Genomic DNA, 13,046 nt, shown 5'->3' on the forward strand with positions numbered 1-13,046 from the left:
TGTGAGAAATACTTACCACAACGCATAACCAAGATGTTAAAAATAGAGAAATAATGCAAGAATCAAATGTATAGAGGTGAGAAACAATGGAAGACCCAGATGAAAATAGTGTTCTGAAATGAAATAAAACACAATTTGTTAGAAATACAAATATAACAAAACTGAGCTTTAAAAGTAGCGTTAAGTTAAACTGACACTAACTTGCAATTAGACGGTTGAATTGATTTTATAAATGTTGTTCATACTATGTAGCAGCAAACTGAAGGTGAAGATGAAGGTGGGTGTGTAGTGTTTGTAGAAAGTTGGATAGAGTTTATGAAGCTTAAATCTACTATATATAATGTCAAAAGTAGTTGTACTTTTGACATCTACTTTTTAAACCTGAATATATAATGTTAAAAATAGTAAACATCTACTTTTTAACCCAACCCAGCTGTAAGTTGACCAAAAAAAGCTGTAAATTGAAAAAAAATAAGTAGATGTACAGACTGAATTCTGACCACTCACCTCTTTTCAGCAGCATTCAGCAGCAGACTGCTGAAGTCTGACCACGGTTCACCTCTTTTCAGCATACCAACCACTGTTGACCACTATTCCCTCTTTTCAACCTAGCTGTTAAACCTCTTTTCAGCAGCAGACTGCTGAAGTCTGACCATAGTTCACCTCTTTTCAGCATACCAACCACTGTTGACCACTATTCCCTCTTTTCAACCTAGCTGTACACCTCTTTTCAACCTGTGCACATAACATCTTTTAGTTGGGCTTGTTCAAATATTAGTACAAAACCAACAAGATGTTGGTTTCTTGTTTAAAACCAACAAGATGAAGTATATCTTCTTAACGAACATTTTAAAACCAGCAAGTTTTGGCTTACACTAATGTTTTACAGCCACTTTTATAAAGTAGTATAGATGATTCCTTCTTTGACTTACACTAATGTTTTACAGCCACTTTCATGTAAAAAAATGAGCAATGAAAGTGTAATAGAAGTGTTTATTTTTCTTTTTATCTATTTAGTATAGTACTCATTTGATCCATTTTATATCAAACAACCTAAAACATTCAGATTTTTATGTTGAAATGGTGAATAATGATACAAAGGTAATGCACGAGTACGTAATAAATCTACAAGACTACAAGTACAAATTTCTAGAAGATGTAACTTTTGTAACAAAAAAGCGTTTGAGTTCAATACTTCAATTCAGCCTAACCCATTTCAACCCCTACCAGAAACTACATGTTTTGACCCGTTATTGTAGATATCAGTAGTCAGTAACTTACATACGAGCAAGAAGCTTTTCAATAGCATCATCAATTGCATCTTCAAATGAGGAATTGATTGAGAGCAAAGTGATAACAACCACAAAATCTTGCCATTCGGGATGTAACTTGAGTTGTACTCCCCACAAAAAAGATTAAAAAGATAATTATTAACATATTACAAGGTTAACTTGCAGTTCTTAATCTAGTGTTGAAATAAGAAGTTTCAAGTAATCTCAAACTTTATATTAAAAAGAGCTTATTTCAAACAGTAGATAAACCTTAACACTATAGCATTTTAAATATTAGTACAAAACCAACAAGATGTTGGTTTCTTGTTTAAAACCAACAAGATGAAGTATATCTTCTTAACGAACATTTTAAAACCAGCAAGTTTTGGCTTACACTAATGTTTTACAGCCACTTTTATAAAGTAGTATAGATGATTCCTTCTTTGACTTACACTAATGTTTTACAGCCACTTTCATGTAAAAAAATGAGCAATGAAAGTGTAATAGAAGTGTTTATTTTTCTTTTTATCTATTTAGTATAGTACTCATTTGATCCATTTTATATCAAACAACCTAAAACAACCCTTTCTTAAGAAGATGCGTCATAACTGGCACATCTAACCAAAAAACACACCTGCATCAATAAAGCCCCTAAAGCCGCACAGGAAGCATCATCAGTGACGGATCCAATCCAGAACTGTAAAGAGGCACAGTCGACAAAGGCAAATCCAAATGCAGTTGTACCGTCAGCAAGATCACTTGTACCCTGTACAAAAAGGTAAAAGCAAAGTGGCATAAGTAAATGCCACAATATCTTCATAGTATACACTACATAGACATATGATAGTTATAATATCGCGTGCAAGATGTAAAGCAGTACCTCCTTTAGAGAAAGAAGATGAACAGCTTGAGGCCCAATATTACCATGAATCAACGTTGATGGTGTAAGCACCTGTACCAATTTCCTTTGAATTACCTGTGAATGTTTAAAAAAATATATATAATTAATATTTGAATGACAACAATATATATAAATGCTCAATTGCAAATTAACAGTAGTAGCATTCAACAGGCCGGTTTATGTAAGAAACTTGGTCCCACCTATCAAAATTTGGTGCTTCTTCTAAATCGTCAAAATCTTTATCGACAATCCAGAGATACAAGCGAACAGGGACCCTACCTAATAACACGGCACGAAATAAGAAAAGCTGTTGCGGTGAAAACATTTAAAGAACAAACTACACGTATTCTTAAAACATTATAGAACATGGACATACTTGCTTTCCGTGCAGCAGTTGCCTCTGTATCATTAACACCCTGCTGACCTTTCAAAGGAGACAGGTTCGGTTTTCCAGAAAATTCGTCTCCAATTATTCCAAGTTTTAGCTTAGATGAAATACGATTGTATGTCTCAAGTTTACCTGTAAACACGCATGATACCATGAAACAAAAACACAAAATATCTAGAAAGTCAAATAAAATATAATACACAATTCCAAATCATTTGATAGCATACCGTTCATAACAGAACGCCACAGCTCAACTTGATCAGGATGAGACATGTTCATAACATTCTTGCTGCTTCCATGAATTATATATGTGGCCTGAATAAAATAAAGTGGTCACGCGTGTATAGTTATAAATAATTTTATTAGAAACTATAATAAGCATATGCTAAATAAACATTCGCAAACCTCTTTTAGTGAATTTATATAACTCCATCAGTATGATCAGCATTAATGTTTTCCTGAAATAATAATAGCAAACCAAAATTTGAAACACATTTTATCAAACAAGATTTTTGCAAATGAACAGTGTATGATGCATTGATGCAAACCTTAGCGTTTTTTTTCACATATGCAGACCTTACTCCGGCCGCCGTGTGTACGGCAGAGATAATGTATGAAAACATGCTGAAATATTCCCTTGAGAGAGAAAAGGACTCAGATCTGAGCTTAAAAAACGTAAGATGCTAACATTTAAGACATCCATTCGGGATGTAACCTAATCACAACAAATAGGTGATTATATAAAACTCAAAACTGCACCCCTGTATCCGATAACTTTACCGATTAAAACATGACTAATGGAATTTTTATGGACTTTAAGAAGTCCTTTGGATAACTTTACCGAGAGTCCGGATATGTACACTCAGGTAATCATCACCCGGGGCAGACGTAATGGAAAATAGGTGCCTGTTGACATGTATCAAGTGTTACGATATTGAAATGAATCGGACATTATGGACATATTTTGAAGGTACAGCTCACCATTCAAATGGGGGGACACCGCCACAGTTAACAAACATGTATTGACCACTCCTGTATTTGAACCCTTGTGGCTTTGACATATGAAGTGCCAACACATTTCCAGAATAAACAGCCACCTTTTAAGTAACACACCAATATTATTAGAAAATCTCATCTTATTTCCTAATTAACAAAAATAAACTAACAAATATATATGTAGAAAGATGGACGTGTCAGTCAGTTTGGGTAACTTGTCAAAATTGGAACAGCTCCGGGTCGAAAAGGCAAAACAAATGAAGAACAGAACTCGTAAAAAGGCTGAAATCACATACAGCAAACATAGATCCTTCCATCAACGCAACAGGAGTAAGATTCATCCGGTTTGTAACATCACCTATGGCCCAAATACTGGTTCGAGAATATTCCTCAACCTGCATAAATTTAATCCAAATTCTTGTTACTTGCATTCCAAGCATCGTTAAAAAACCAAAGGGAAAAAAAAGTAAAAAGGGAACCTTCACTGCTCCTATTTTGTCAACTTCAACACCCACAGCTTGCAAATTTAATCTCTTTGTATTAGGGACCCGTCCTGTGACCAACAAAAAAATGTAAGAATTGGGATGAATATATTTAAGACTAAAATGCCATTTTTGTCCCTGAGGTTTGGCCAGTTTTGCGACTTTGTCCAAAGGTTTGTTTTTTTCGCATATGGATCCAAAAGGTTTGAAATCTTGCCATTTCCATCCGGCTCGTTAACTCCATCCATTTTTCCACATTAAATCAGGGGTATTTTCGTCTTTTTTGTTTACTCCATCCAATTCAGTCTTTAGAATACTTGTACATTATGCTAAATGCTTGTACATAAAGTGAAAAAGACCGAATTGCCCTTTTGACAAAAAAGACGGAAATACTCCTGACTTAACGGAGAAAAATGGATGGAGTTAATAAGCCGGATGAAAATGGTAAGATTTTAAATCTTTTGGATCTAGATGCGGAAAAACAAACATTTGGACGAAAGACGCAAAACTAACCAAACCTCAGGGACGAAAATGGCATTTTACTCTATATTTAATGATTAAGGATACAATTTAGGAGCATCATGTAATATTTTAAAGCAACTAATTTTTATAAAAAAAAGGTTCAAGTTTTAATTAACATGACTATCTTTTATGAAGGCCCAAAATTACCAGTGGCGAAAAGTACAACATCTGCCATTAGCTCTTCACCATGATCTGTAGTAACTTTAATACCATCCTCTGTTTTAACCAACTGAAATATAATCTCTTTGTATTAGGGACCCGTCCTGTGACCAACAAAAAATGTAAGAATTGGGATGAATATATTTAAGACTAAAATGCCATTTTTGTCCCTGAGGTTTGGCCAGTTTTGCGACTTTGTCCAAAGGTTTGTTTTTTTCGCATATGGATCCAAAAGGTTTGAAATCTTGCCATTTCCATCCGGCTCGTTAACTCCATCCATTTTTCCACATTAAATCAGGGGTATTTTTGTCTTTTTTGTTTACTCCATCCAATTCAGTCTTTAGAATAGTTGTACATTATGCTAAATGCTTGTACATAAAGTGAAAAAGACCGAATTGCCCTTTTGACAAAAAAGACGGAAATACTCCTGACTTAACGGAGAAAAATGGATGGAGTTAATAAGCCGGATGAAAATGGTAAGATTTTAAATCTTTTGGATCTAGATGCGGAAAAACAAACATTTGGACGAAAGACGCAAAACTAACCAAACCTCAGGGACGAAAATGGCATTTTACTCTATATTTAATGATTAAGGATACAATTTAGGAGCATCATGTAATATTTTAAAGCAACTAAATTTTTATAAAAAAAAGGTTCAAGTTTTAATTAACATGACTATCTTTTATGAAGGCCCAAAATTACCAGTGGCGAAAAGTACAACATCTGCCATTAGCTCTTCACCATGATCTTTAGTAACTTTAATACCATCCTCTGTTTTAACCAACTGAAATATACGTATATAATTTTAACCAACTGAAGATTCAAGACAGTAAATCGGTATAAATATATCAAATAATTAATTATACAAAAATTACCTTTGTCAAATTTGTTTGTGGGTGCAAAATAATGCCTCTTCCTTCGAGATTTGTTGCAACCAACGCTCTCATTTCATCGTCAAAACCAAACCTCTGAAATGATTAATATTTCACTGAAATTGCGGTTTTGGAAAGGTTTACTGAAAATGTCGATTCTCATATATAAATAAAAAAGTTATATCCACAATGGAAGTTCCTTTCTGAAACATAGATTCACGGTGGAACCCATCCCCACGCCAAATTGAAGCGAACTCCACGGCAATATACCTGGTCGGGTACAAAGATTTTCAGTGTGTGTGAACGTTAAACTAAAAATTTAAAGACGTTCCAAGATGAAAACGAAATGAACGAACAAAAACGGTTACACAGCGACAAAATTCAACCGGAAATTCAACCGGAAATCACCAGATTGAGTTTAAAGATTTAACCTTTATTTGATGCTTTGGAAAACACCAAATCAGCAGAAGTAATCATCAACAAAGCCAAATCCAACCATCTACCAGCAATCATGAACCCATGAGCCTCCAAACACAAGCTACTCACTTGTTGTTCAGCCACCTGAGCCAAAATTCACAAAATTCAAACACAAATTAACCAAAAAAACTCACCAAATCCACAACAAACATATCAGAAACGGTTTTCAGTATAGTTTCAACTTGCATAACCGTTAATTAACAAATCCACTTACATAACACTCAACGTTTTCAGTACAGTTTCAACTTGCTTTACCGTTAATTAACAACAAATCCACTTACATAACAGTCAAATTTCACAAATTCAAACACAATAACTTAAAACACTCATCAAATCCACGAAAAACATATCTGAAACAGTTTGTAGTACAGTTGCAACTCTCATAACCATTAATTAACAACAATCCACATGAATAACACTCAAATTCACATATTCAAAGTTCAAACACAAAATCATTAGCTCAAACTATATACAGTTAAACGATTACCATTATTAAAGCCAGATCTGAACAGAAGAAGATGAGGATTAACACGAGCAGCAACGGATCTCGAAGAAGTTAACTGCCAGTTAGTCGAACCCTAGCCTTTAGTTCTCTGGATCAACAAAAAACAACAGATTCAACAACAGATACAAAGTAAACTAAAGCTATATTAAACGATTACCGGTATTAAAACCAGATCTGAACAGAAGACCATGAGGATTAACATAAGCAGCAGCCGATCTCAGAGAAGATGGTTTAAAACGGTACCTAGAGGTCAACCCCAGTGGATCTTCTGTGGGATAGAGAGAAAATCAACGATTCGATGTCATTGAAACCCTAGATCTGGAAATCGCCTGGGAGAGAGAAAGCAGCTCGGGATGGGGGCGGATAAAATGGTATTAGAATGAGAAACCCTAAAATCGATTTGTGTATTACCGTGTGTTTTTTTTGAGTGAAGGGTATAATTGGAAGTGTAAATTAGATTGTGCTTTTGAGGGTTGTACATCATGCTTTAAGGGTGTTTTAATGGAATTTTTCTGGACTTTAAGAAGTCCTTTGGATATGTTTTATAAAGTAGTATATATATATATATATATATATATATTAAGATTTTTGCGACTTGAACGATTTTATTGGTGACCCTTATTATGTAAATCCATTTTCACACCCGTTTATAAGTAATATATCTACGATTTGCGCGTCGTAACATATATTTAATATCGTAATATGCGTAATCTTGTCAACTTATATACTTTATCATTTTTAAAGAATTTATACATGAAATAACTTATTAAGTTAACATATGTATTATTTTCATGCTCGACAAATAAATTACACATTTAACGCGACTTTACCGATATTACCGCTTTAAACACACAAGTGTACATGCATAGTCTAAATTCCCACTATCATGTTAACACTTAACATATCATCATACACATATTCTAAATCACATAACACATTGTAACACATAAGGTTCACCCATGAACAACCCATTCTAGTGTACATTGAAAAACACATATTTTAGTGATTCAGTAACGTTTTCGGGCGTCGAAAGTCACGTATGACTAACCAAACACCAAGTAAACTTAATATAAGTTAAAATACTTATATTTATATCAAAAATATCAGTTTACTTACTGATCTAAAACAGTTTTATAAAAATCATCCGAAAAGCCGATTTTTAACCGTTTTACCGCATAGTTTGCCATCAAACGTCACTATAACCATCCCAAATCGTAATGACTTGATATTTTAACATAATCTATGTTATTTACAGAATAAAATGATGGTTATACTCATGATAGTGCAGGTCTCACATAAGACACACAAATTACATCATTTCACCCATTTTATAACTTTCTAAGCCCCATGTACAACATGTAAAGCTAGTAAACCTAAGACAAATTTTCATGCCATTTTAACACACCAAATAACATTATTTCTACTTTTTATAATCTGATTAAAATCACCTTTGTCATACCATAAAATTTTCATCATTTCATGACCATTTAATCAACATGCATGCTTATGCACAAGCATCTAATGCACCCATATCATATCATCATCATCTTACATGAACTTAAATGCATCCAAAGATATATTTAATTCATGTTCATATAATCCAAAACATGTTCATCACATCATCATCTAATCATGTTTACATAAATTCAATATATACTTTCATTTATGAACATATGACAAAAACCCACATGCATGTGTATATATACATATATACATGACACATATATACATATACGTAAACTCCCAAAGTTTCACTTTTCACATGTCCATCTCAAATCATAAAACCTTTTTAGAACATTCTTTTGATCACACATGCATTTCACTTTACAAGAATCATGTCAAACAAGAATCCATCAAAAGTCAAAACTCAATCTCTAATATATACAAATACATATATACGGCTATATATACACACACATACTCTTCCATTTTTTTTTATTAAAAATCTCATTCGTTATTAGTTTCAAGTTAGTGAATCATCCAAGAACCTTGAGAAACTTTCATCATCATCAATATCATCAAAGATCAAGAACAAGGATTTCAAAGTAAATTTTATACCTGTAAGATGTTGATGGGTTTTTGACAAAGTGTGATGATATGGAGCTTGGTTCTTGCTTGAAACACCTTGTAATCGCCTTTGGATCTTCAAAAGTGCTTGAAACAAACTTGAAATGGCCTTGAATCTTCAAGAACAAGCTTGAATTTTTAAAAATGGTGAAGTAAGAAGGGTGTTCAGCCGTAGCTTTTCAGAGAGAGAGAGTGTGATTTTGTGGGTGTTGGAATTAGCATGATATGGAAGATCTTGTAGTTTTAATCATTACTCACACATCTCAAGTTCCAATAAGTGTCAAATGGAAGCAAAAGAAAAAGAGGTGGGCACCCCTATGGGCCGCCACCTTGGTCCCTCTCTCACATATACATATGATGACACACACACACACATATATATATATATATATTAGACTTTAAACTGGTATTTTATTGATCACCGGGTATTTTAACTAGCGTTTTAATCCCGTTTTATGGCGTTTTAAATTATTTTTATCACTCTATAAAAATAAACTCGCCAAATTATTACTGAAATAATTATTAGTTGCCTTGACTGGCTGCGTTGACAATATTTTGTCAGATACGCGCTGTATCGCGCGGTACACGCTTAAACTCGAAAAATAGAGTTTCTTAGCGTTTTAATTTATTTTTCCTCATGAACATGACTAAAAATACCATTTTAGTCATAACGAAATATTTTTAGGATTATAACATTAATCGGGCAGTCACCGACGTTCGTTTCGCATTTTGTTCATTATGTGATAAGCTTTTATCTTATTATTGCCAACATAATTTTAACCATGTTTGGATTTACCAACATATCAAATACCACACATAAACATCAATATCAATAAAATATAGCCTTTTATTTATTCATGACACATGTTACATTTGTACAGTACAGCTCAAAATAGTTGGGTGTCACACAAATCACCATGGATTTTGTAACTCCTTTACCAAAAACACCTCTAGGTCATGATGCTCTCTGGGTAGTCGTGGATAGGCTAACCAAATCTGCGTACTTCATACCCATTCATACCAACTACAAAATGGAAAAGTTGGCAGAACTTTACATGAATGAAATTGCGGCTAGGCATGGCGTACCTGTTACTATTATTTCGGACTGTGGTAGTCGCTTCTCATCTCACTTCTGGGAGGAATTACAGGAAGGTTTAGGGACTCGGTGTAACAACTGCCACTAAAATCAATAATTAGGATAATAATTAATCGATAAGAAAACCCTAATTGAGACACCCAAGTAATTTTGCACTAACCCTAATATTTTCAGAATAATCGGAATCAGGATTAGGGCCCCTAAAACTCAAGGGGGTTAAACCCTAAATTGATAATTATCTCGAAAACGCGTGTACAAACTGAAAATTAACGAACTGGCAACTCAGCAGACCTATACCCACGACAAGGCTACTCTAGGCTAGATGTGCACCCCAGGCGAGTCGCGACAGGGGTCACGACTTCTTCCGCGACACGCGGGGGAGTCCAATTTCACCTATAAATACTAGGCCTTGGAACTTGAAATTTGTCTTTGGAACGACGGAAATTCGAGTTACGTAGACTGAGTTATTACAGAAACATCCAACACACACACACTAATCACGAGGTGCTGCCACAATCAGGGTAATAACTCGATCGCTATTACGATTCAACGTCCGATCGATTATAACTATCCAACAATAATCCGGGTGCTGCTCAATTGAGCTTGTACTTTGATTATTCATCGTGATTTCGAGTTGAATATTAGAGTGCTGTTCGAATTCGGACTATGCTCTGTTATTCGTTGTGAATCCGATTGAATTATCAAGTATTGCACTGATTAATCGTTGTGAGGGTTTAATCTCGTGAATTGACGTAACTGCTGTATTAGTTACTAACCTGCCTGTGTGTGCATTGTGTTAAATTAGGTTTAATCAAGGCTAATCAGTAGGCTTATATCCTGCTCGTTAATCTGCAATGTGAGTCATTCTTCTTTTTAAACTGTTTTCTCACAGTTTGTGAGTAAGTATTACAAAACTCCAAGTTATTTCCAAAGGTTATAATTACAGGGATTAAGTCTATGTAATCACCATATTACAGCCGGTATGTGGGGTTTTGTATACATTACTTATTTCCCGTCACACTTGGACAAACGGGTGGCCAAGGGGTGATCTGACCACAGTCACAGACACCATTGGACAAATGGGCTAGCCAATGGTTGGTCGAGTGACAAATACTGTGGGTAGTTGGTTTGATATCAGAAACATTGTAATTCCCCTTAATACTGTAATTTATAACTAACGGGTCGTTTTAGAAAACAGAATGATTCACTCAGTATTTCCCCGCTGACAAAACCTTTTTCAAACATGTTTCAGGTGATCTGTGTGATCCAGGAAAAGTGCAGTAAAGCACTACAAGCTCAGAGAAGTGGCTCATTGTGAATAAATAAATAAAACATGTTTTGGAAAATAATGATTTCTGTGTGAAATCAACTGATTGTAAATTATGGGAATTTATCCCTAAAACTGTGTATAATATATTAAACGAGTATTTTACGGCGAAAAGACCCTGTAATAAAAGACTTCCGCTGCCGCATAAATCAGATACCACGGGTACCACTGGACTGCTCGCGGCTCCCGATTCCGTCCAGGGTGGGTCGGGGGTCGTGACAGAAGGTGGTATCAGAGCTAATAGTTAATAATTAATAACTATTGAGCCACTGATCGAGCCACTGATTTAAGCCTATTTACGGAATTAAGTATTTGACAAAATACTTAATCCTACTAGTTATCATTCTGTGATTATTTGTTGTATTAACTGATTAATTGTTAGTTACAGTATGGGTAAACAAAAGCTGTCTGCTATCTACCACAAATTAGATATTGTATCTTCTTTTAAAAACCCAGTAAACCTAGAAGAAGGAATCTTTGTCCGCAAGGCAAACTATGAGAATCCTCTTTCCCTAGAGAAAAGGGATTCGATACTTAAAAAGAGTCAGGAGAAAAAGAAACCCCGAACCAAGAAAGTTAGGTTTAACCCAGAAGTCCAAGAGTTGGGTAATAGTACACCTTGGGAAGATAAAATAGACAAGAAATGGGCAAATCTCTATATGCTAGCTACAGTAGCAGAAAATGCCAACCTCTAAATATCCGATAAGTTGAGTCTAGTAAGAGAAATCACAATCCAGTAAATAAATAAAGTCCTAGTGTGTTTTTTGTATAAATTAGTATGCAATAAAACTTCAGTGTTTGTTTGTTAAACTTTGTTCCAAAGTTTTAACATTGCATTCTTGTATTTTGCATATATACTATGCAGCATGAATGAGATATCGGAAGCATTCCAGAATCTCAACTTATATCCAGTGCCTATCGAAGTCTCTTACGACTTTACTGGTTACATTGCTGACATAGAAGAACCTGTGGAATTCAAAGCTCCACCGCTGGAAAAAGCCAAACCTAAAAAGAAAAGAAGATACGTAGGGTGGAGGAAAGTACGCCGTAGGAAACCAGCCACTAGGAGACTTCCTAAAATAGAAAATCCTGTGAGCATGAACAAGGGAAAGGAAATAGAAACTGGAGAAAGTTCAAAACCACCAGAAAAGGAATTAGGAATAGACCTAAAGCAAAAGGGAATAGAGATCGGAGAAAGCTCTAAACAGTCTGAGGAAATCACGTTCCAGGACGAAATAGACCGCCTACTGGATAATTGTGATATTTTAGAGCCTATCAACGATAATCTCTTCTCTTATCCTGCTACAGCCCAATTCCCACTAAACCTAGGACCAGCTATTCCAGACCCACTAGTTCACACCAGACCATTAGGCCAAATGGAGGAATGGTGGACTAATGACTGACAATTCCAAAATGTAGTTAATAGTCCCTATAGTTTTCTCCCACAGTTTGATCCAGAACCTATCCCTAATCCGCCAATAAGCTATGAAAATTTAGCTGAGTTACGTCAGTTCGGTGAAGAACTGATAGGCACCGGGAATAGGATCCGGGAAATGGGGGAGCAGATCTCTTGGAAGTACGACGAGAGGGAGCGTCGTTACTGAAACTGCCAGTGGACCAAAAGATAGGAAGGGCTGGAAAAAGTTTTCTGTATTATAACTAATATAGTAAAACTGATTCTGTAAAATGGGCAATAAAACCTTGTAAGATATGGTGTGTACGGAGGCATATACAATATACAATAACAAAATGAAAGTCGAGAAATCAACAATTTTGGTTATGTTTGTATATTGTAGTAATTTATGTGTTCATCTGTGCTAAATTTGTTATTAATAAGTTAGACACTAATAAATTCCTACTAATTAGCAGATGGAAAACGCTAACAATGAACCAATTAATGAAGTAAATCAATCTGAGCAAGAACCAGAAGATCAATATATAACCCGACAAGATATTGAGCACTTTATCGCCCAAGGAATAGCC

General features: G+C 34.9%; 2 protein-coding genes and 1 long non-coding RNA gene across 3 annotated transcripts; all 3 read right to left on the reverse strand.

Annotated features, from left to right (window-relative positions):
* Nucleotides 1-2,320: 2,320 nt before the first annotated feature.
* On the reverse strand, nt 2,321-3,183 carry LOC110924903 (autophagy protein 5-like). Its single transcript, XM_022168877.1, has 5 exons — nt 3,109-3,183; nt 2,989-3,018; nt 2,788-2,875; nt 2,549-2,692; nt 2,321-2,451 (listed from the first exon to the last, which is right to left on the reverse strand). Exons 1-5 carry the CDS (start codon nt 3,181-3,183, stop codon nt 2,321-2,323), a joined length of 468 nt encoding a protein of 155 aa, XP_022024569.1.
* Nucleotides 3,184-3,375: 192 nt separating this feature from the next.
* LOC110924902 (glutathione reductase, cytosolic-like) lies at nt 3,376-5,683 on the reverse strand. The gene is made up of 6 exons (XM_035986305.1): nt 5,595-5,683; nt 5,422-5,503; nt 4,036-4,109; nt 3,853-3,951; nt 3,542-3,657; nt 3,376-3,466 (listed from the first exon to the last, which is right to left on the reverse strand). The coding sequence occupies exons 1-6, from the start codon at nt 5,664-5,666 to the stop codon at nt 3,376-3,378; spliced, it is 534 nt and encodes a 177-aa protein (XP_035842198.1). The 5' UTR covers nt 5,667-5,683.
* A 427-nt stretch (nt 5,684-6,110) lies between these two features.
* Nucleotides 6,111-6,932, reverse strand: LOC118489182. Its single transcript, XR_004886634.1, has 3 exons — nt 6,731-6,932; nt 6,556-6,628; nt 6,111-6,152 (listed from the first exon to the last, which is right to left on the reverse strand). It is a non-coding gene; the product is annotated as an uncharacterized LOC118489182 (long non-coding RNA).
* Between the last annotated feature and the right edge of the window lie 6,114 nt (nt 6,933-13,046).

Source organism: Helianthus annuus, chromosome 17 (assembly GCF_002127325.2).
Source record: "Helianthus annuus cultivar XRQ/B chromosome 17, HanXRQr2.0-SUNRISE, whole genome shotgun sequence".
NCBI lineage: Eukaryota > Viridiplantae > Streptophyta > Magnoliopsida > Asterales > Asteraceae > Helianthus > Helianthus annuus.